Source organism: Anser brachyrhynchus, assembly GCF_964034855.1.
Source record: "Anser brachyrhynchus genome assembly, chromosome: 8".
In the NCBI taxonomy this organism is placed as follows: Eukaryota; Metazoa; Chordata; class Aves; order Anseriformes; family Anatidae; genus Anser; species Anser brachyrhynchus.
Genome location: NC_137702.1, coordinates 22836791 through 22857085, shown reverse-complemented (window position 1 = coordinate 22857085; position 20295 = coordinate 22836791). Strand labels below are relative to the sequence as shown.

The 20295-nt window shown below is 38.0% G+C and overlaps 1 protein-coding gene across 2 annotated transcripts in view; it reads left to right on the top strand.

Moving 5' to 3' along the window:
- KIFAP3 (kinesin associated protein 3) overlaps nt 1-20295 on the top strand; it is a 67396-nt gene that overhangs the window by 27486 nt on the left and 19615 nt on the right. For both annotated transcript variants that reach the window (XM_080601629.1, XM_080601628.1), the window contains 7 exons: nt 3526-3634; nt 4845-4957; nt 5890-6055; nt 6268-6393; nt 6773-6871; nt 8268-8353; nt 17203-17392. In XM_080601629.1, the coding sequence (XP_080457755.1) occupies nt 3526-3634; nt 4845-4957; nt 5890-6055; nt 6268-6393; nt 6773-6871; nt 8268-8353; nt 17203-17392 (889 nt within the window). The remainder of the gene's footprint in view (nt 1-3525; nt 3635-4844; nt 4958-5889; nt 6056-6267; nt 6394-6772; nt 6872-8267; nt 8354-17202; nt 17393-20295) is intronic.

Here is a 20295-nt window from a genome sequence, read left to right as displayed (position 1 = left end):
TTCTGGTCATTATTTCATGACAAAAATTGCGATGTTTTTCCAAATACAGGAGGGTTTTGGAGAAAAGGGAGGGGAGAACTGGTGGGAATAATTAGTGTATGTTACCAAACGTTCTTGCAAACATCCTACTGGCCACGTTTTCTGTCACAGAAGTAACTTTGCTAAGACATTTGCATGATACAAGGGACCTGTTTTGTTCTCAACAGTCACCTGCCAAACAAATTCACTGTGTTTCAGGGCTCACTTATGATGTGCTTTTAGGGAATTTTGGCTTGCATCTTAGGTCCCCAGTGTCAAACATAAGGAGGTGTGGATCTTCAGTGAAATCATACACTGAGCTTTAGTAAACATCATTGTTCTGATGGGCAGTGGCTGCTCAAAGTAGTGTTTGTAGGGCTTTATCCAGAGCCTACTGGAACAGGAAACAAATCCACTGCCTTAATTGGACTTTGGATAAAACTGCAAAATTTGAAAGATACCTATGGCTATTGATTCTTTAGTGGCTGATGTAAGTTTATACAGATGATATCTGCAGGCTGTTCAAAAAAGACAAGCTGGATAAACAGATTTTATTCATGAACATTGAAAATTAGGACAATTATTAAGGAAGACAGAGGAAACAGAAAATATGGGGAAGTAGATATTGCATCAAGAGAAGAAAACGACCTTTTAAAAGGACTCCCTGCCATCTGATTCTACCCTGGAAAACTGAATTCTCTCTTCAATAATAGTGCGTGCCCTTCAGTGGCTTTGTCTCCTTTTGAGGAAAGGTGTACATCTAAACTGGCAAATGCTCGATAACGAATTTTTAGCTGTTGTAGAAAATCCATCCCCTGTTGTCATTTTGAACATGTGAGGTGCTTGAGGAGGGCTTTCGCATGCTGTCCCAGGTAAACATCCTTCTTGTGGATTGTAGGAGTTAGTGGGTGCTATTCTAGTAACAGTTAAAAGTGAGTATTAACAGTTCATTCTTGTTTAGACCTCAGCAATGCGTGTTTTGTTTAAATAGGTGCAAATGCCATCCAGATGCTTATAAAAGCATTTATTGGTAATAACCTGGCCAATCAAAGGGCATGGTTAGGCAGTGATGTCATGGTGATATTTAATATTTTACCGCAGAGCAGTGTGCAAGGTTCTCTGCAGCTACCCACATGTTTTCCACCACAGTTGTCCTGTTTGGCCCCTCTTTGATCTATAAGCTTCTTTTCAGCTTAATGCTGGTAAACGTCCTCTCTTGACAGCACCCTTTGCTCCTGTCCGCCATTATCTGCTGAAGTTCAGAAACCAGAGCATCACTTCAAACAGCAGAGTTAGGGAGTAGCCGGTCAGAAGAGATTCCTGAGGCATGCAGTTCTGGCATAATCATTCAAAGATGTTTGAGCTGGGCTCGGGGAGGGGGTTGGACAGAGGTGTATGTGAGCAGAGAACTGTGGGGGTTGGCCTCTGGTCACTGGTAAATAAGTGAAGGCAGGTGCCAGAGAGTCTAGACACAGTGATTTCAGTCCTGGTCTGTGGTATCTGATACTCAATATGGGACTTGTCTGATTGAACACTACTGCCTCTTCATTGCACATGCTGCAGTCTTTTTACTGCCTTCCTGTTAAATCAGTAAAAGATGACAATGGACATAGTAAAAGCAGAACAAATTTAATTTTAATATTTCCTATTTGGCAGCAATTACTCTTCCTTTTGAAGTGGCACAAGAAGCAATCAAATTAAATGAAGACATAATGGGAAACATGGAGCTCGTACGAAACTATTATTTTAAAATTTGAACAGCTTTAATTGAAACTGGATATATTTTTCCTTTTTATAGAGAAGTAGCTCAGTAATTAACAGTGTAATCCCTTGTTAAACATCTAACTTCCACAGATTTTGTATTGTGTAAGTAATGAGAATGTTTCCCTTCAAATTGTTTGAAGGGCTTTAAAAATCTATTTTTAAAGGTTTTGTAACAGAAGAGTTGCAGGGGGTGATTTCTGAATGCTCATGTTCTACGTGTTAAGTAGCAACTTTCTTCTCTGGTTAATTCGGTCTTATGTGATTGTCAGGCTTACGGATTTAATAAACTAGAGGTTTTATAAGTTCTTAAAACAGCACAAGGAAATCTGATTCTACCTTCTTAAGAAAGAGAGGAAGAAATCAGTGATGGTGTTTAAATCAGTACGTGGAAGTCTCAGGGAAAAAAAGATTAACTGTTGTGACCGAAATATGTATGGCTTTACTTGGGGTCTGTTTGGAATGTGACAGCTTGCTATCTGGTGATACGTAAACATACTGAATTGCTGCACAAAAATACTTGGGAGTGAAATTCCTGCGATCCTATTGTTCCTGTTTTTATTTTTTTCTCTAAATAGGTTGTTTACCCACTTTCTCTAGTGTTTAATGCGTTACAAACTGTCTTGCCACCAGGGGGCAAGCACGCAAATACTTAATGATTAGTTGCGTTTTTCTTCCTGCGCCCCTATTTGAGAAAAGCTGAGCTAAATATATTTTATTTTGTCTCACTTATCTTTAGGTTCAGTTGTTTCTACTTCTAGTAATCTCAGTCTTGTCATCACACTGATATGCATTGTAAACTTGACGTGTCTTATGAACTGAGCAGGTTTTTAGGAGCAAGCAGGGTGATATCCTACAGCCCCTCAGTAGGGAAGCAGTGCAACTTGCCTGCTCTGCGGTTGGAAACAAAGAAAGGAGACGGATGTAGAGTCATGTTCATATATTCAATATGCCATTTCAAAAAATGCTCATATTGAACAAAACAATTCTAGATAGCCTGAGATGTAACGGACAATACAGGCTCCAGGTGTATAAAATGATGACAATCTATAGGTTATTTGGCTGAGGAATCATCTGGGAATTCGCAGTCAGAACAGTACTATAGGCAATTGTCTATTTATGTTAACCTAGGTCGTTTCTTCCTGTTACCAAAAAAACCCACAGGATTACTGGTGAGAAGTCTTCGATATATGGCAATGTTCTGCTATAGGAATTAAAGGTGCAGAGGTACAGCGTGTTGTTTCAGATGCAACACGTTTTACCTATAAACAGAGTAATTTGAAAGCAAAATAGAAGTAGAATTATTCTGCGATTAAGTATCTGTTTAGAGTCATAATTTTATTGAACAATCAGGTATTATTCTCAATTTATGTGGAACTAACTTTTCTGTATTAAATCTACCTAACCTTTGAAAACAAATTTATCCATTCACAAGTTTAAATAACACTGAAAATTAAAAAAAAAGAAAAGGACAAACAAAAAACCCTCAGTGGAAGCAATAAAATGTAACTAATCCAAGTTATTTTAAGGTGATGAGTGACTGCCATTTTTGGCACTCTGTATGTGCATTGTTATCCCCAAATAATGGAACCATACGTCTTGTGCCCTTGACTTTTATAACTTCACTGTGCCTGTAGAAATGCTGAATATTTAAAAATAAATAAATACTGTACTTGACATCATAATACTGTTCTTCTAAAGCTTTGGATAGATTAATGGCTTAAATGTGCTTGTGTTTCTTGGCAGTTAATGAAGATGCTCTTTGAGTGTCCTGATGAGCGAGTTGACCTGGAACTTATTTCTTTCTGTATTAATCTTGCTGCTAACAAAAGAAATGTGCAACTTATCTGTGAAGGTAAACATACTCAGATTTTACTGTTTTTTGTGCGTATATATATGTATAAAACAAATATATAGCTGTTTATAAATTCATATATATTTTCTAAAAAATGAAACTTGTTTCGGGTAAGATTGCAAACAAATGACTACATCCTCCCCAAAATTGGTCTTGGTGGCAGGAGTGAAACCAAGTAGCCACATATGCCTATGTCTCATGCATGCATGAAGTTCTCTAAAATATACTGATGACATTACTCTAGGAGAATATGGATGTATGAAGAGATCAAGGTTTCGTTCATCCTGATGCCTAAAATCCACCTCCAGCTAATCAGTGTTTAATCTGCCACTACCATCTTTCCATTATTTTTTTAATTGAGCTTCTCTGACGTTCTGGTATTTTGTTATGTGGCATAGATAGATGTCTGCATTTTGTTCAGTAGCTCTCTATCTTGCTCATTAGGTTTCATTATTTTCATTCTAGCAGCTTTAAGTGGCATATTATTATTTAGTAGCTCTAATTTTAGTTTGTGCTCAAAATTTTCACTGTGGACTTACTGTGAATAATTTATTAGACTTTAAAAGGGAAAATTGAACCAATGGATTTTGAGGTTAGTAATCCAACTTCAGAGTTCTCTGCGTAGCTCTGTAGAAGGGGAAATCCAATTTTTTTATTAAAGGAAAAAAAATCAAGTTGTAGCAGTTACTAGATGGGCAAGGTGATCTTCTGGAAACATAATTTTAACAATGCAACTTGCCCTGTGCAATCACGTACTGCAGATCTGCGTGTCTATATGTGCATTCCCACATACCGTTCTACGTGACTGGTAAATAATCTTGCAAAACCATAATAACACATTTTATTCTAGGGTGGAGAGAGAGGTCTCTGAGCTAGTACCAACGGTTGTGCTGCATCTCCACTGACAGTAGGATAATGGTTCAGATCTAGAACCTTGGTTTGAATAAGTGACTAGAAATACCTGAAGCATTTATTTATTTATCTGACTTTTTAGCAGTGTCCCATCAGTACACACAGTTGTTTTAGAGAGGCTGTAGAACTTACACAGAGCAGTTTTTTCTTTTCTTAAACTTGGAAGAAGTAGTAGTTCTCGTCTAGTTTCTTCACTTTTTCTTTTTTAAACATTTGGGGTTTTGCTCTTCTTCTGCTTCAATAGCCACTACATTTCTCATTTTTATTTGGAGGACTTCCTAAGTGTTTTTCTTTTCAGGAAATGGTTTGAAAATGCTAATGAAACGGGCTTTGAAATTTAAGGACCCACTGTTAATGAAGATGATCAGGAATATTTCACAACATGATGGGCCAACTAAAAACCTGTTTATTGTAAGTATTATCTGTTCCATAATGTGATCTCTGATTCTTCCTATTGGAAAAGTCTGGCTTTGGAGAGCTGCTGTATTATGGCTTTGCAGATGCCCAGTTTGATTTTTCTTGGTTGTTATGGGCTGATTAGTATTTATGTTTTGTTTTAGGAGGGTATCTCAGTTGATAGATCAGGATTTGTTTTTTTTTACTACAGGGAAAACGCATCCTAAGCTCTATCCAATAAAACCCTGTTCCAAAAGGAACAAAAAGCAAAACAACTGCTGGGGTGCATGTCGTAACATTTAATGGTTGTTCTAAATATCTGGTTTTAGAGTTAGAAGGCAAAATAAGTTTTTTTTTCACTAGGCTAAGTGGTTTATATGATTGGATATTCGAACAATTTTGAGTTCTTATTATTCAGTTAATCATGTAAAGCTGCCTTTTCAAAAAAAAAGGGGGGGGGGCATCATTGTTATTGTGGAAATTAAGTGTTAAAATAAGAATTCAATATCAAATTGTCTTAAAGCTGTATGGAATTAAGTGAAATGTATGACTCTTCTCTGTTTGAAAGCCTTGTAGTCATTTCTTTAAAATCTTTGGGGAAGATGGCATTGTCGTCACTAACAAAGTATGGTGTTCACATTCTTCATTCCTTTATTTTCTAATAGTTTTCTCAAACTTTGTTAGTGTGTGCAGTAGTAGCTTCTTTTGGAACACCTGAACAAATGATTCACGTCTCCTGAAAGTGAAAGGACTGAGAGGAAGAACGCTGACATGCTTGGATTGTGATTTTCAACTGAAAGTGAATCTTTTATTAGCCCTTGCTTCAAGAGAAGAGTCTCCTTTAGCTTTCTTTGGAGAACTAGTTTTGATTTGACCAAGTGGTGGTTCCTTCAGAACCCCAGGTTGTTTGCCTCTAATATGTTATCTGTCTGCTGTGTTTTCGTTAGGATTATGTTGGTGATTTAGCAGCTCAAATATCAAATGATGAAGAGGAAGAATTTGTGATTGAATGCCTGGGAACACTTGCAAATTTGACCTTACCAGATCTGGACTGGGAGCTTGTGCTGAAAGAGTACAAACTCGTTCCATACCTCAAGGATAAACTAAAACCAGGTCTGTACAAAGGTTGATTAGTCTTTCGAAGTAGAGTCTCTCAAAGAGTACTTACAGAGTGCTCTTTCAGAGCAGAGCGTATTTACCTCTAACTTGTGGTTGTTTGGGGAAGTATAATGCTGAAAAACAGAATTGTATATACAAACAAAAATACAACTGCCAGAAGACTAAGGGTTTCTAAGAGGTAATGCTTTCTGCCTTTTGTCTTCCAGGTTCTGCAGAGGATGACCTTGTTTTGGAAGTAGTGATAATGATTGGAACGGTTTCTATGGATGATTCTTGTGCTGCTCTACTGGCCAAGTCTGGAATCATTCCTGCGCTCATTGAGCTTCTAAATGGTATTTTGTCTTGTCCTTCACAGATGTTTAGCTGCCAGAGCTGTGCTGTAACCAAATGCTCCATTCATTTTCTCTTGCAAGACAGGGCTAAGTGTTTTGTATATAAAAAGAGGAGCAATTGCTCCATTATTTTTAAAGAGATGTTTACCTAGAGGTTTTGGATTTGTTTTTTTAGTACCTCCACAGCTCTTGCTGCAATCTGTAACCTTTCTATTTGACTGGAACAGGGAAAGAGGCATGCAGTTTGTACTGTCAGGTGATGAAGTCTCATGTACCGCTGAACTGTCTAGCTGACGTGTAAGAGCTGGGCTTTATCTATGCATCAAGAGCTTCTAGTTGTGAGATCTTAAATTATGGTTTGTTTTTTTTTCCCTTGCAGCTCAGCAGGAAGATGATGAGTTTGTCTGCCAGATCATCTATGTCTTTTATCAGATGGTCTTCCACCAAGCCACCAGAGATGTCATTATCAAGGAAACACGTATCTTTTTAATGGCCAAACATCTAGAATCACAGCAGCTAACTTACTGATGTTTGGCCCATAAAGCTCTTGTCTCAGAGGTCTTGGTAAATGGTTTATTTCAGCTGAAGGAAAAATCCACATAGCCTAGGCACGTGGAAGGACTGCAGGATGAATAGTACAGATTAAAATTTGGTTTGCTTTGAAACAGGGCAGAGGTGTCATTGAACTTTGTTTCTTATCCAACCTGAATTATTCTGTGGCTTGTTTTGCTAATCATAGTCCATAGAAAAACTAACTTAGAACATAGATAAACTTTCTCTGCACTCGTATATGTTGCATAGTCTGAAGTACATTAAAGTATTTCAGTAGCATTCTTTCTTATATCACTCTGGATACCATAAATAATGCCTGCTCTGCATTTTTCATCCACTGTACCATTCTTCAAATTTTATCTTTAGCATAAGTTTCCTAGCTTCTCCCTTCTATCTAGACTTTGATTTCTGTTCCTGGCTTTCCTCGTTCTCCTTTTTTCACCTGACTATTGTGACTAAATCAGTTCTTTGGTTTCCTCATGTCATGGATCTGTTAAACTTTTGATATGGTACTTGTAACTCCTATTCAGTCATTACTACTTATTCTTTCAATCACTTTTAATGTTGAGTTTATTCAGGTGAACTGAAAGCTGTGGAAGGAGGCACTGTCTGTCTTTGTGGTTCTTATATGAATGTTAAGTTTTATTGAAACGTGAAGAGTAGGTTGATTGGGACCCTTGTGGGGACAAGCAGATTCATGGTTACTTTGCAAACAATGTAAGGACTACCTATTAATGTCTTTTCTTCTGTTGGGCTCTGTGGAATATCTGAAAAGCTCGTTGGGGTGTTCTTTGTCTCCTGTTTGGAGTCCCGAGTGCCTGGTTTTTAAAGAAGAAAATGATGTTTATATCTGTAATGGTAAAGCACCAGCATTCAAGTAATGCTTTTCTCATTCAGATTAAACAAATCTAGTAATAGTTTTATCACTTGCACCTGACTTCGTTTTTTTTAAGACAAGTACACTGGAATATTTTTTTAGAGAGGGGAACACCCTAAAGATTACAAAAGTAACATTCTCAAAAGATTAAACTACTCCACAGAAGTGGACTAACGTATGTTAGTCAAAAAGGCACAGGTGTATGGGTTTTCCCTAGCAGGTCAGAATATATTTCCTTTGTAAGAGGTAAGTAATTTTTCTTCACAACTTTTGAAGAATATTTGGGTATCTTAAAATGTGATTAAAAAAAAAAAGTGGTGGGAAGGCTGCTGAACTTCAAATGTGATAGAAAATTCCTTGCTACAGTTCATAATGAAATTTGCAGTTGGAGGAAGGCAGGGCTGTGCAAAAGACGTAGCCTTTATCCTTAACAGTTTCTTTCCAGAAGCTCCAGCATATCTTATAGACCTGATGCATGATAAAAATGCTGAGATACGCAAAGTTTGTGACAACACTCTGGATATTATAGCGGTAGGTCTGATTTTTCTCATCTGCCCTTCAAGAACCTCTTTACACGACATAATTCTGAAATAATAACTGGATACCAATGACTTGTACTTGCAAATTAAAAATATTTTTCATGTGCAGCTTCCTAATCACATAGGTAAAAGATGAATTTTCACAGATCAATAGCAATTATCCTTCTAGGCTGTTACCAAACTTCCAAAAACAGAATATATACTTTGATAATTCATACTTAACTATGTGAAAAAATAATTATGAAAAATCATACTTAAGTGTATGAAGTACACTTACAGTTAACTATTCACTACAAACACTTCTAACAAATGCTTTTTTACTTAAAGAAAATTAAAATTAATCGCAGTGCAGAAGTATGCCAACCTTTCATTGTCTTAGTTTTCCAGACAAATGGCTCTTGTTACCCAGCAGCTTTTATTCAGTTTTTCTACAGTACTTGGTGCCAGTATTTTTTTTTTTTTTTTTCAAAAAGAAAATGTGGGAGGTGATCCTAATGCTGACTTTTCTGTTGGGAGAACAGGCAGTATAATATTGGAGTTCTTAATACTGTCTTCAACTATTGGATAGATTTCCTTTTAGCTACGTGACTTAGTTTGTCTAACTATCCACTGATCAGAATAAACCTTCAGGACAGTTGTTTTGTATTGAACTTAACCTTGGGAAAAAAAATACTGAATTTTGAAGCGCTATTGCTTTATGAGCTTTTATACCATATATAGTCTACTTCTAGGGATCTTTGGCTCTAGAAGCTTTAATATTTCCTGTGGTGTTTTTCACTAAAGGAAAAACATTGTGATACAGATTCCATGTAAAAGTTGTTTCACTGCTAAAATTCCTTCTAGCCTGTTTAATTGGATTGACTTATTGACAGAAATAATCCATCTTTTAGAAATGTTTTAGGACTATATGGACTGTACATCTTTTGTAGCCATCATGAAATTAGATCTTATAAACAAAGAGTTTAAGTATGAGTCAATAATAATAAAATATTTGACTACTGTAATGCTTTTCCTATCAGCCACCTAGTTTCTTCTTCAATGGGATCATGCATACTGCAGCTTGTTCTCTGAAAGGTTTTATATAAAGACCTAAATTCTGGTCTGCACAGTACTATAATGTCTTTTATATTTTTCTGTTCATTAGTAATGCCTCCTAATTTAATGTTCTTCTAAAGTAAAAAAGCAAAATGACACTTTCTGTGCTGGAGTTCTTGTTATCCATCTCTGCTTTGCTTCACAGAGGTATGGAATGACAATCATGCCCCACTAGTGAGTGGCAGAGCTGCCACTGACATTCATTAAGGGCAAGATTTCGCCTAAGATGAATTTGTATTTAATACTTATTTCTGTTGGGTTTTGTGTTCAGCTTATCAAGATCAGTCACTTCCAGAGACATCTCCAGTTGAAACAAAGTCTTTATCCACTGGGTGAGGCTGGACACTGGCAAGTGTTTCCAACACTTCTTATTTTCCCTTGGAGCCAGTGCAGTTCGTAGGTGTCTGAGGGGCTGTTAAATTCATAAAGGGAAGCTTTGCAATCTGGGACTTAATTTTTCAGTAGATTCTAGTTAGTAGTGTTATCCTATTACGCTAGGAGTTAGTAGAGCGTATTAGGTTAGTAGTTATGTTACTAGATCCTGTTATATGAGTAGTGTTATTCAGCTATGTTTATTTTATAGAATCCAGAAGAATAAGTACATTGCTTCATATTCAACATTAACTTCTGAGTAAAATCTACTTGGCTTCTTCTTTGTCCTTCCTTCCTGAGAAGGGGTAATCTTTCTGCGCATTTAAAAAAAAAAAAAAAAAAAAGTGCTATGACAGTAGATGGAGAGAAAATCTATGAACTTGTGAGAAGTGCTGGACAGGGCTTCCAGGGCCTTGAGAAAAGAATAAGGTGAGGAAATGATCTGGTACTGCTGATATTGGGAGTAGGAGAGATGCTATCAGGTGCATACTAGGAGTATTTCATACATTGGTAAACTATTTTGGAGCAGTGCCACACAATTATGTTCTTTGGCATGTTAGAGGTACTTTTCTGTGAAGGTCTTTGCAGCTTTATCATCTAGCTGTTGGATTAGAAGTTCCATAAAGCATAACTAACACCATGCCTGTGCAGGGAACAGAAAGTACAACACACCCTCTTCTCTGGAAGATAGAAAGCAGTCAAGTTGTGGTTCTCTCTTGGTATGTTACAGGCTGGTTTTACACCATCTTCCAGCACAAAAAAAAAAATCACAGGCAATGAAGGCGACGTATCCCAGATGGTGATTGGAGAATATATGAAACAGTAAGTTATCGAAACCTGAGGGTTTTGATAGGTGTTCTACCATTTAGCTCAGGCGATAGGGTAAAGTAGCCTGTAAACACAGATGCTCAGTTGTATGGCAGTTTTACGTTGCCAGTGTTTTCTGATGTGTCTGAACAGACATCTCTAGCATTGTTGAAATTTCTTATCAGTGCTAAATCCACAACAATAAAAACTGAAGTTTGCAGTCTTGTTGTTCTGTACATGCTGACAGAGTTAGCTCCTCTGATGATGGAAATCAGAAAGTAAATGATGGAGAAGAGAGATTTTAAAGTAATTTCTTCTCGGGGAAGACAAATGCTTCTTTCACTCATCAATAAGCTCTATATAGTGTGATTGAAATAACACTGAAGAAAATCAGATGCCTTATAAGCCTTAGGGGAGATACGCTTTCTGTAGTAAAGTAATTGTCACAGAAATTATGGAAATGTTACACTGGTGATGATTTGTTTAATATAGCTTGGCTGGACTCTGCCATTGATGAACTGAAACAGATGTGTTGCTTTAGCATAGTGTGTTCTGGGGAGTCTTGGCTTCGCATTGGTCATGCAAGATACTGCTTTTGTCTGTGTTGATAATTTAGGAGAGCTTCAGTTTTGTTTCATGTGCTGAGTCTTAACACCAAGCAGCTAGTTTAGTGTATTTGTACACCTAAAGCTGGACAGGTCCCATGGCTCAGCTGAAAGCCTGGAATCAACACTTGGTTTAGGATTCTCAGGCAAATGAAGTTCCGTTTTCCTTTGGTTCAGTAGCCTGGCCATCTGCTCTTGATGCTTGTGAAAGAAACGTCAGCTTAGGAAGGTTTTATTCTGTTCACTTCAGACAATATTATCAAGAGCTGAGGGAATTATTAGTGTCTCATCGTTCTCATCCTCTGTTCCTAGCTCTCCCTCATTGCTGTTAAATGTTTTTTCTCTCGTTTTTTTTTCCAAAGGATAACCAGATCTATTAGACTTTGGTCTAATGACGCTTTTCACTCCCCAATTTTTCCCCATTTTCCTATTCTGTTGTCTTTTTTTTTTTTTTTTACAGCTTTTAATCCAGGTCCACTGCACCATCTTGTTTCCCATATGATCTATAGTGGACCATTGTGCTTTTTTCAGAAACAAAAATGATAGCTACAGCACTGTCCACGTGATTTAGGAAGGACCTCATGCTTAAGGTGTATTTTCTAGCCCTTATTGTTTTCCCCAAGTATTTGTAATGAAAGCCAAATAACCTTTTTCGTACGGAAGGCTGTGTTGATGAATGGCTTGCATCTTTCTGTATTAGCCAAGTGCCCAACACAAATCCTCCATGTTGGGAATGCTGGAAGTTCACGTAAGAATTAGGAATGTGCTGTGAACCCTCAGTGCTCTGAGGGATTTGGGGCCAGGTGTGCAAGATGTTGACCAGCTCTCAAAATCAAGGAAGAGCAGACCACAGGGATTTGGTGTGGGCTTTATGTCAGTGTGCTCTGAAAATAGATAACCTTTGACTCCACTTGGTGTCCTCCATCCATGAAGAGTGCTATACTCACTCCAGGAAAAGAGGTTCTACCTTTGTTGAGACTCCCTACGTCTGTGATGTCTTGTTCCCCTGTTACCTTCTAACAACCCTGAATGCAGAAAACAGCTAGGGTGTGGGGCTGCAGGCTGAACTGTTGACGTGTGTTTTTACTGATCAGCTCCTGTGTTGTGAAATATGAAATCAGTCCACTTTGGTGCTGGTACCTTTTTGTGGCAAAGGTTGTGCATCCAGCAGGAAAGGCTCTGCCTGGACTAGAAGAACAGCCACACTACAAGGGGCATTGGATAGGGCAGGTGGGCGCTGATTCTGTCTTCACATGAACCTATTCTGGACGGGTTACCATTTAGCATTGGTGCTTGCTCTTTGGAGTAGAAAAACTAGGAAGGTCAGCCAAACCAGTGGTCTCTGTTACTTCCATAACAACTGGCCAATGAGAGACCTTAAATTTTTCTAAGGAAAAAAATATCTCTTCAACTATTGACAATATAGGGGCCCTGTGGAAAGTGTGCTTTTTGCGTAGGCACCTTAATTTAGGGGACATGAATATTTGTTCTTTTTTCTACCTTGCTATTAATGTCATGTCATAGGTTTCTACTAGTTTCCCATCAGAATATATTTAGTGATGAGCCCGTTTGCAGAGAAGTGACTGAGTTTTGTGGGTGTAAGTGGCGGAAGGATTTTTTTTTTGACCTGTGAATGAATTGTCCTCTGGTGCTACTTACCCCAAGGTAGGTGTCATAGACACCTGCAGAAGGTGATCCATAACATCTGTTTCTATCCGTGGTTTATAGAGGCACATAGTTCAAATTACATGCCTAACTTTTGGCTAGCTAGACAAGATAAATCTTTCTTTAAGTAAAAAATGTTTAATTTAACCTTTCATGTAAACTGTGTATTTTAGGGATGGTTAAATAATGAAGAATATAACATATCACTTTACCAGCTATGGCCTTAAACATAATGAGCATTCAACTTACTGTATAGCAGTTTTAGTTTAGTATGAGGAATCGCATCAAATGAACCCTATTACAGACCCAATTAAAGGGCAACCACATTAAAGTGAAAAGGAAAAATCTGTTTTTCATCAGCTGTGAGAGAACACAAAGCAGATCTGTGTAGCTCTATGTTATCCTATAGTGTGTTAATCAGATACAAGGTGTGACGGAAGCCAGTGACAAAGGGGACCCCTGATAGGGAACAGACACGCTCTGATAATAGGCCAGTTAACGCTTCATAATGTTTCAATGGTTCAGTAGTAAACAAAGTTGGAAGTAGAACTTCAAAAAGGATGGCACATTCCTCGCAGAGTCGAACCATACATCTTCTATGACACTTTAGGATTTATGGAAACCGAATGTTAAAAACAGTGATGTCAGGGAGCTCCAAAGAGAATAAAATCAATGTTCAGGATTCCTCCTTTTATGTTACTGGCCATGCTGTATTTGAGGAGGGGGGTGGTTGTGGAGTGGAGAATAGGCACATTCCATCCACTGCTTTTCCCGTGGACTAACATTTAAAAATGCTGGAGGGCACAAACCTGTGTTTGTGTCTCTGTGATATTTAGTTTCCTGGTTTCATTTTTGCAGGAATTCCTTAGTTTAAAGAAGGTGAATTTCATATTTAAAAAAAAAAAAAAAAGCTTTTTATAGCTGTATATATGGTTATCGGAAAACTCACTGTTTTAGGGAATCATTTTGCCCTACATTTCTTTAATTTGGTTTCTTTAATTTGGTTTCTTTGTGCCTTTTGGCTGTAGTCCTGCATTTACAGCTTTTCTTCCATTCTGATGTTATTCCATTAATCACTTGCCCAGTGGTGTTTCTGCACATTTCTATGGAAAATCTACAGACATACCCTTGATCTCGCAGTACTTAAATGAACTTTTCTGTGCTGAGGTTATGTAAATTGTTCTAGATTACTGCAAATCATCCTTCTCTAGGATTGCTGCCAGAATGAAACTCTTGACATAACTGATCGTTGATCTGATTCTGGTGTGGTCACATCTTTGTTTTTATTGCTCATTCATAGTGAAATGCAAGTTAAAAACTTAATAAAATAGACAAACAGTTTGATAACTTGTGATTTATAGGTAGTGTGAAACTATATTCAGTCTCGTAACTAGTAATTTGCCAGTCAGTTGCTTTTTCTGTCTTCCGAGAACTTAGATAAATAATTGAGGTGAAATACCTGAGCGTTTGGAGCCTCTTAATATCAAATGGGAAACATCAAATACGTAGAAGTTCTCTGCTCTCTTGTTGCTGTCTAAAGAAGAACAAGCAAGGAAAAAATAGTTAGGGTCTGAGAAATGCTAACTAATTTTTGAAGGATTGAAGAATAATAAGTTCATGTCTGTTTGTGGCAAATGTCCAGCCAGTTCAGACAGTGATGTTGGGCAAGTGGGATTCATTTGAGGTTGTAACTTCGGGAAGGTTGACATGTTTTCAAAGTGCACTTATGATAAATATGAATGAGGGATTTAGCTACTGGCTTTTTCTTCTTTTGGGAACTTTTAAAAGTAAACAAGGTAATGTGAAAGGAATTCAGCTTTCCCACAGATTTGTCTAATTTGCTGTTTGTTAAGTTTGTTTATTTCCCCCACTGCTTTGCAATCATGATTTCTGGGAATAGTTTTCTTAAGGCTCCAGTCTGATCTCTGGCAGTTACAAGGTGTTTCTTTAAAGCCTGTGAGCAATTCACGACTGCTGAGGGTTGATAGCCCACACTTTAGCTCTGGCAGATGCAGCAAAGTAGATGTTTCCAAGATGCTAGTCAGATATCATCATTGAAACTCCTGCCCTTTCATTTTTTTGGGGGTTATTTTATAAATCTAAATGATGGGCCTGCCTTTCCAAGGGGACTGTTTTGTACTGTAACTTCTAGCCTTTCCTTTCAATTTGAGGGAGTTCTTTTTTTCTTGAGGAGTTTTTTCCTAACAGTATAAGGTGTAGGGTTGGCTTGTTAGTCTTCCTCCCTAAGGGTGCTGCATTACTATATGGTTGACAGGAACTTGGAGTTTTGCTAGAGGCCAGCAGGGACTGGGAAGCTTTATAGATCCTGCAGATGATGCTTGCTCTGTGCACAGAAGATGTGCAAGACACTAGGTGTCGAACAGAACCGCTTGTGTGCCAGAATGGTGCAGAAGGGAGTTAGAAGCGTCTCGTAATTGCTGCTGGTCAGGGGTGGAATCTGAGAAATTCACAATAATGCCCCAGACTGATCAGAGCCCCACACTTGCAGGTGCTTGCGTGGATCTCCCATCAAAAAGGAGTTTACATTCTGCTTTAAGCCAAGAGAAACAACCTTGCCATTCCTCCGAGTAAAACAGTTTAAAAACCCGCTGCCATAGAATAACGGTTTGTGGTTGTGCAATGCTACGTGATTCCCCATGAAATCTTGGAGGCTCCAGATAGACTCGTTGGCAATGCCAGAGAATCCTCTGCCAGAATGACTGAACCAGCTGGTTTTTGCATTATCAAACAGTCAGAAATGTGGAAAAGGCAAAGGATAGGGAACGTTACCTATGTCAGGTTAACAGCGGTGAAGACAAGGTAGCTTCACTATTAAGTTCAAAGCTCAAGTTTAGCCACAGGGGTTTCGGAGTTTTAACCTGAGCTACTACACCAACTTATTCTGTCTTCACTGTTGGTTTTTGACCTCGAGTTGTAGACAGATCAGCTTTTGCATGTCTAGCTGGAGCAGTTTAAGAAATTACCACTTCAGCAGCCAAGACATTGTCACTAATTGTGTGAACACTCTTCCTCCCCTTCTGGGCTTAAGTAAAGTGGATTTTAAAAACCTTAAACTTCTCCAGCTAGATCTCCAAGGAAAGTCTGTCTAGATCATTTCTTAACTCTCAAGATGGTTAACATATGATTTTCAGTTTTGTTTCCTTCCTAGTTAGGTTAGAAGACAGTGAAGTAGATACACTGGGACTTGGTTCATAGGGATATTTCTTCCCACAAATAGGAACCACTTTTTGGTTATGAATGTTGCTCTTGGTCACGGTCCTTTGATTAAAAAAGTAATAGCCATTGTGCATTATTTGTCGATCTTTCCAAATTGATAACATCTGCAATTTTCATATGTTCATGAGTTCCTATAGTTAGCTGTGCCCTACTTTTCCAGTCATATTGAAAATCTGAGTACTATGAGGTCTGTGATGGCTCAGTAGTAATCAACAGCCCATACAGTCTGGTCTGCTTAGAGGAGCCTTCTAAACAGCTGATTGCACAGTGACCATTGGCTATGTCATTTCCTTCTGGTACGCCTTTATACTCAATATCATGTTATTAGAGTGCAGTCGGGCTGTAATCCAGACTGAAATTTCATGCCTGCCTTTTCTTTCCGCAGTGGCCTGTACTTATATCCTGTTTCCCTCAGCACTCTGGAGAAGTTCTTCTCCAGCTTTAGCTTTGTCTTTGGTTCCCATAACCTCTTAATGAATGTTGTGTGCTATTTTTGTGGGTGTTCAATATTAGAAATAGTAAGCTATTACGAAATTTGACAAGAAGTTGGAAATTAAATCCTGTTTTACTGGAGCTCTTCAAATAAAATAAAGACCTACTGGTTTTATCACAGCCTTTTTTGTTGTGTTTTCTAGTAACTAATTGTCATAGTGAATGCTTGTCTCAGGAGATCATACTGTGTATTTGGTCAGTGTTAGTATTTAGTTACTGAAGTCCCCCTAAAAATTGGCAGTAATTGGCTCTTCTTGATCCTCCAAGTGAGGAGGCCGCGGTGATGGAACTCCTTTGCTTATAGCTGGAGGTTTTTCTGAACAGTGTAAAGTTAAAAACCATAAAGGGAATATTGTACTGGTGTTGCATGTACAAAAACAGAATAATGCATAGAGTTTGCAAAAACATTACCCTTTTTTTGCTCAAAGTATTCTGTAGGCTTAATAGAGGATTTAAGTCACTGAGCACTGAAACTTGGATCTTCTGCTGATGTTAAGTTCTTGTTAAACCAAACAGGTCTTTGTCTATACTTCATCCTAAAATCTTGTGTGATGATTTTGTTAAACAGGAATATGATGAGGAATGGGCTAAAAAAATCCAGAGTGAGAAATTTCGATGGCACAACTCTCAGTGGCTGGAGATGGTGGAGAGTCGGCAGATGGATGACAGTGAGCAGTATCTGTACGGGGACGATCGTATTGAGCCCTACATCCATGAAGGGGATATTCTGGAAAGACCTGACCTCTACTACAATGCAGGTAAGGCAGCATGCATTAATATTCAGCACGGGGATTGCTACTCCATTTGTATTTGTTGCCACTGTGTGTCAGCAGCATTGATGAATACTAGTCAGGGGTGTGTTTGCCCTTGTTAGGATGTTAATGAAGGACTGAGTACTGTATATCCATGAATTTACAAAGTGTGACAGGTCTTTAGAAATGCGAACAGATCTACCTTAGCTAATCAGAGTAATCAGAACATGATTACAGAACTAAATAAAGGTGGTCCAGCCTTGTTCCTTCACAGCTGCCTCTTCTGTCCGTAGCTTGTTTGCTTAGCCAAACACAAACCCATTCTTATCCCCGTTAAATTCACAGAGCAGTACAGCTATGGGATTTGATGCTGAATTTTGCTCTGTCTTGTGTGTTACTTCTGTAGCAGATTTGTTTTTGCAGAACTTAATGCAAGACTTGACTTGAGCCACATTAAATGTGTATGTTCCTTAGCAGTGGCAATCATGCTGTGAATCATTGTTTGTATAATATTGCTGTTGTATATCTAGGGAAGCATGTGAATTTCTATTGTTTTCAAGATCATCGTATGAAAAAGCCTTATTACTTGATAATCTGAAGAAGTTGATTAGAAACTTAAGAACATACCTCCTCTTAATTTTATTGGAGATTAACCCTTGTAGATTTTATAAAGGGAAAAAAAATTCTCATAATTTTGTTTACTCTTATTAATAGTGCATAGTGGCATGGTTCTAGGGGTTTTCTTGTGAAATCTGCTTGCTTGCTCTCTCCTTCTGTAAAGATTTGTAGTTAGTAAGAACATTAAACGTTGCTATACCGGATTAAGACACTGATGTATCTAATCTAGTATTCTCTCTTGCCACCCGTTTCAGAGAGAGGTTCAAAAAGCCCTGCAGGAGATACTCATGAAATAATGTGCGCACTGGATAAAAGTCTTCATAACCTTTAATAACTAGGAGTTGGCTTATGCTCTCAAACTTGTGGGTTTTATATCCTTTTTAAACCCCTGGATGACTCTGTGTGCGTGTGTTTCTTTTAATTGCTGGGATTGAGTCTTTTTCTATTCTTTTTCCATGTAAGTGTCCAGTCCTTTGCTACGAAGCATGAGTCACAAAACTCTGACTCTGGGCGAATTTGCAGGGATAGTAATAAGAAAAACAAAACCACTGAAACCTGTAAGCTTGCTTTGTAGTTGCTGTGAGAAAAGAAATGTGCAAGACCTCAGCAGAATTTCAAAATTCATTCTCAAAGTATAACAGAACTTAAGGATTCTTACTCATTTCGTGGTTACATATGTCAGCCATAGCAACTTGCCCTTTCAGTGGTATGTTTTTTCCCTTTTGAATCCTGCAGCACTTTTTTTTCTGCACTGGTCCTTCAAGGTTAGCAGTGTAAGCTGTGTGTAGTACAGTATCAGGGTCTCTGATTACATCGTCTATTTCAGGCTTCCTGCATTAAAGACATGACAGCATGCCTGTTGCAGTCCTCCTTTTATAAGTCTTAAACCTTTGCTTATTTCACGGGACCACTTCTTTTCCCAACAACATGAGCTAGAGATGGAGTGTCACCAGTAATACTGAATTTCCTGGTTTTTAACCATTCATGTTATTGGCTTAATGTTATTTCAACAAAGATTTTTGTGTTGGAATTGATATTTGACTAGGAAGGAGAGGCAGATTTCCAATTATATGTTCTGCAGATGTTTGAAAAGTGATTTTGTTTTCAAATGTATAAGAGTAACTGATTGTATTTAACATACAGATTCAATTCTCAAGTTCCTTCCAGCAAGCACCAGTCATGGTGTGCTTCGGGACTCTGCTAGATTTATAGATTTGAGATATGACTGGGGGGGCGCATAGTATTCCTTTTTAAAGGCTATGGATTATTGTACCAACTGGAGTAGGCATTTGGGTTTCTGAACAGCATGGCATTACTTGGTCACAAATAACAAAAATAAAGATCTTTTTGCAGTCAGAAATTAAATGTTTGTGTTTTGGTGCAGTGGTTTTAGAAACAGCCTGCACTGCTGGCTCATGCATGGTACAAATCCCCACCTGAGCTATAACAATTCTCGAGTCTCCTGCTGGCAAGATGAGTTCCTGTTGCAAAGGTATACCAATATCTCTTACAAAGAGATCTAAACCTGCACCAAAAACTTGATAGAATTTCTGAAGTTACCTTCAGCTCAGTGTCGTCTTTGCTTTGAAAGTACAAAACCCTAATTTATGTTGAAATGTACGTAACAACAGATGTCCTTTTAACTGTAATTGTATTATATGCAGCTGATGATATCCATGTGCTTTCATTTTCATATAAATTCCTGTGAGCCGTAACTGAGTGCTATGGTTTGAATGTTAGCACTCCTGATTGAAGACACTTTAAGCAGCAGCAGCTCCGGCCTCAGAGTGAAAATGTAATGCCGCCTTCATTGGTAGAAAGATAGTGAGATGTTATTTTTAAGTGTCTCTGCTTTCAAAGAAGTTTTAAGCCAACCTGTTTAAAATACAAAGTCCCTTAGTTTTATTGGTTTTCATCTCAAATGTAGGTGCAGAAATGCTAATGTCTCTTGCTTCTTTTTTTTTTTTTGAACAATACAAGAATAGGAAAACTTCACAGAAGTGTTAAGAACTATTTCAACTTTCCTCCCTGCTATTTGGTCATCTTACATCCGTGTGCACTCACGTCTATCTGAACACACTGAAAAGCAGTAATACGGATCTGTGCCAGCATGTTTGCTTGTCAAGTAGTACTCTTTCACATACTGTATACACATGCATGCAATTAGAATATAGCCATGTTACAGCTGTCTTTATGCTGCTAAAAAGTAGTCTGATCATGGCTAGCATTTTTCATTTGCAATCTGTTGCATTGTATTCAGTCACTTTCCCATGAGGCATTATCTTCTAAAC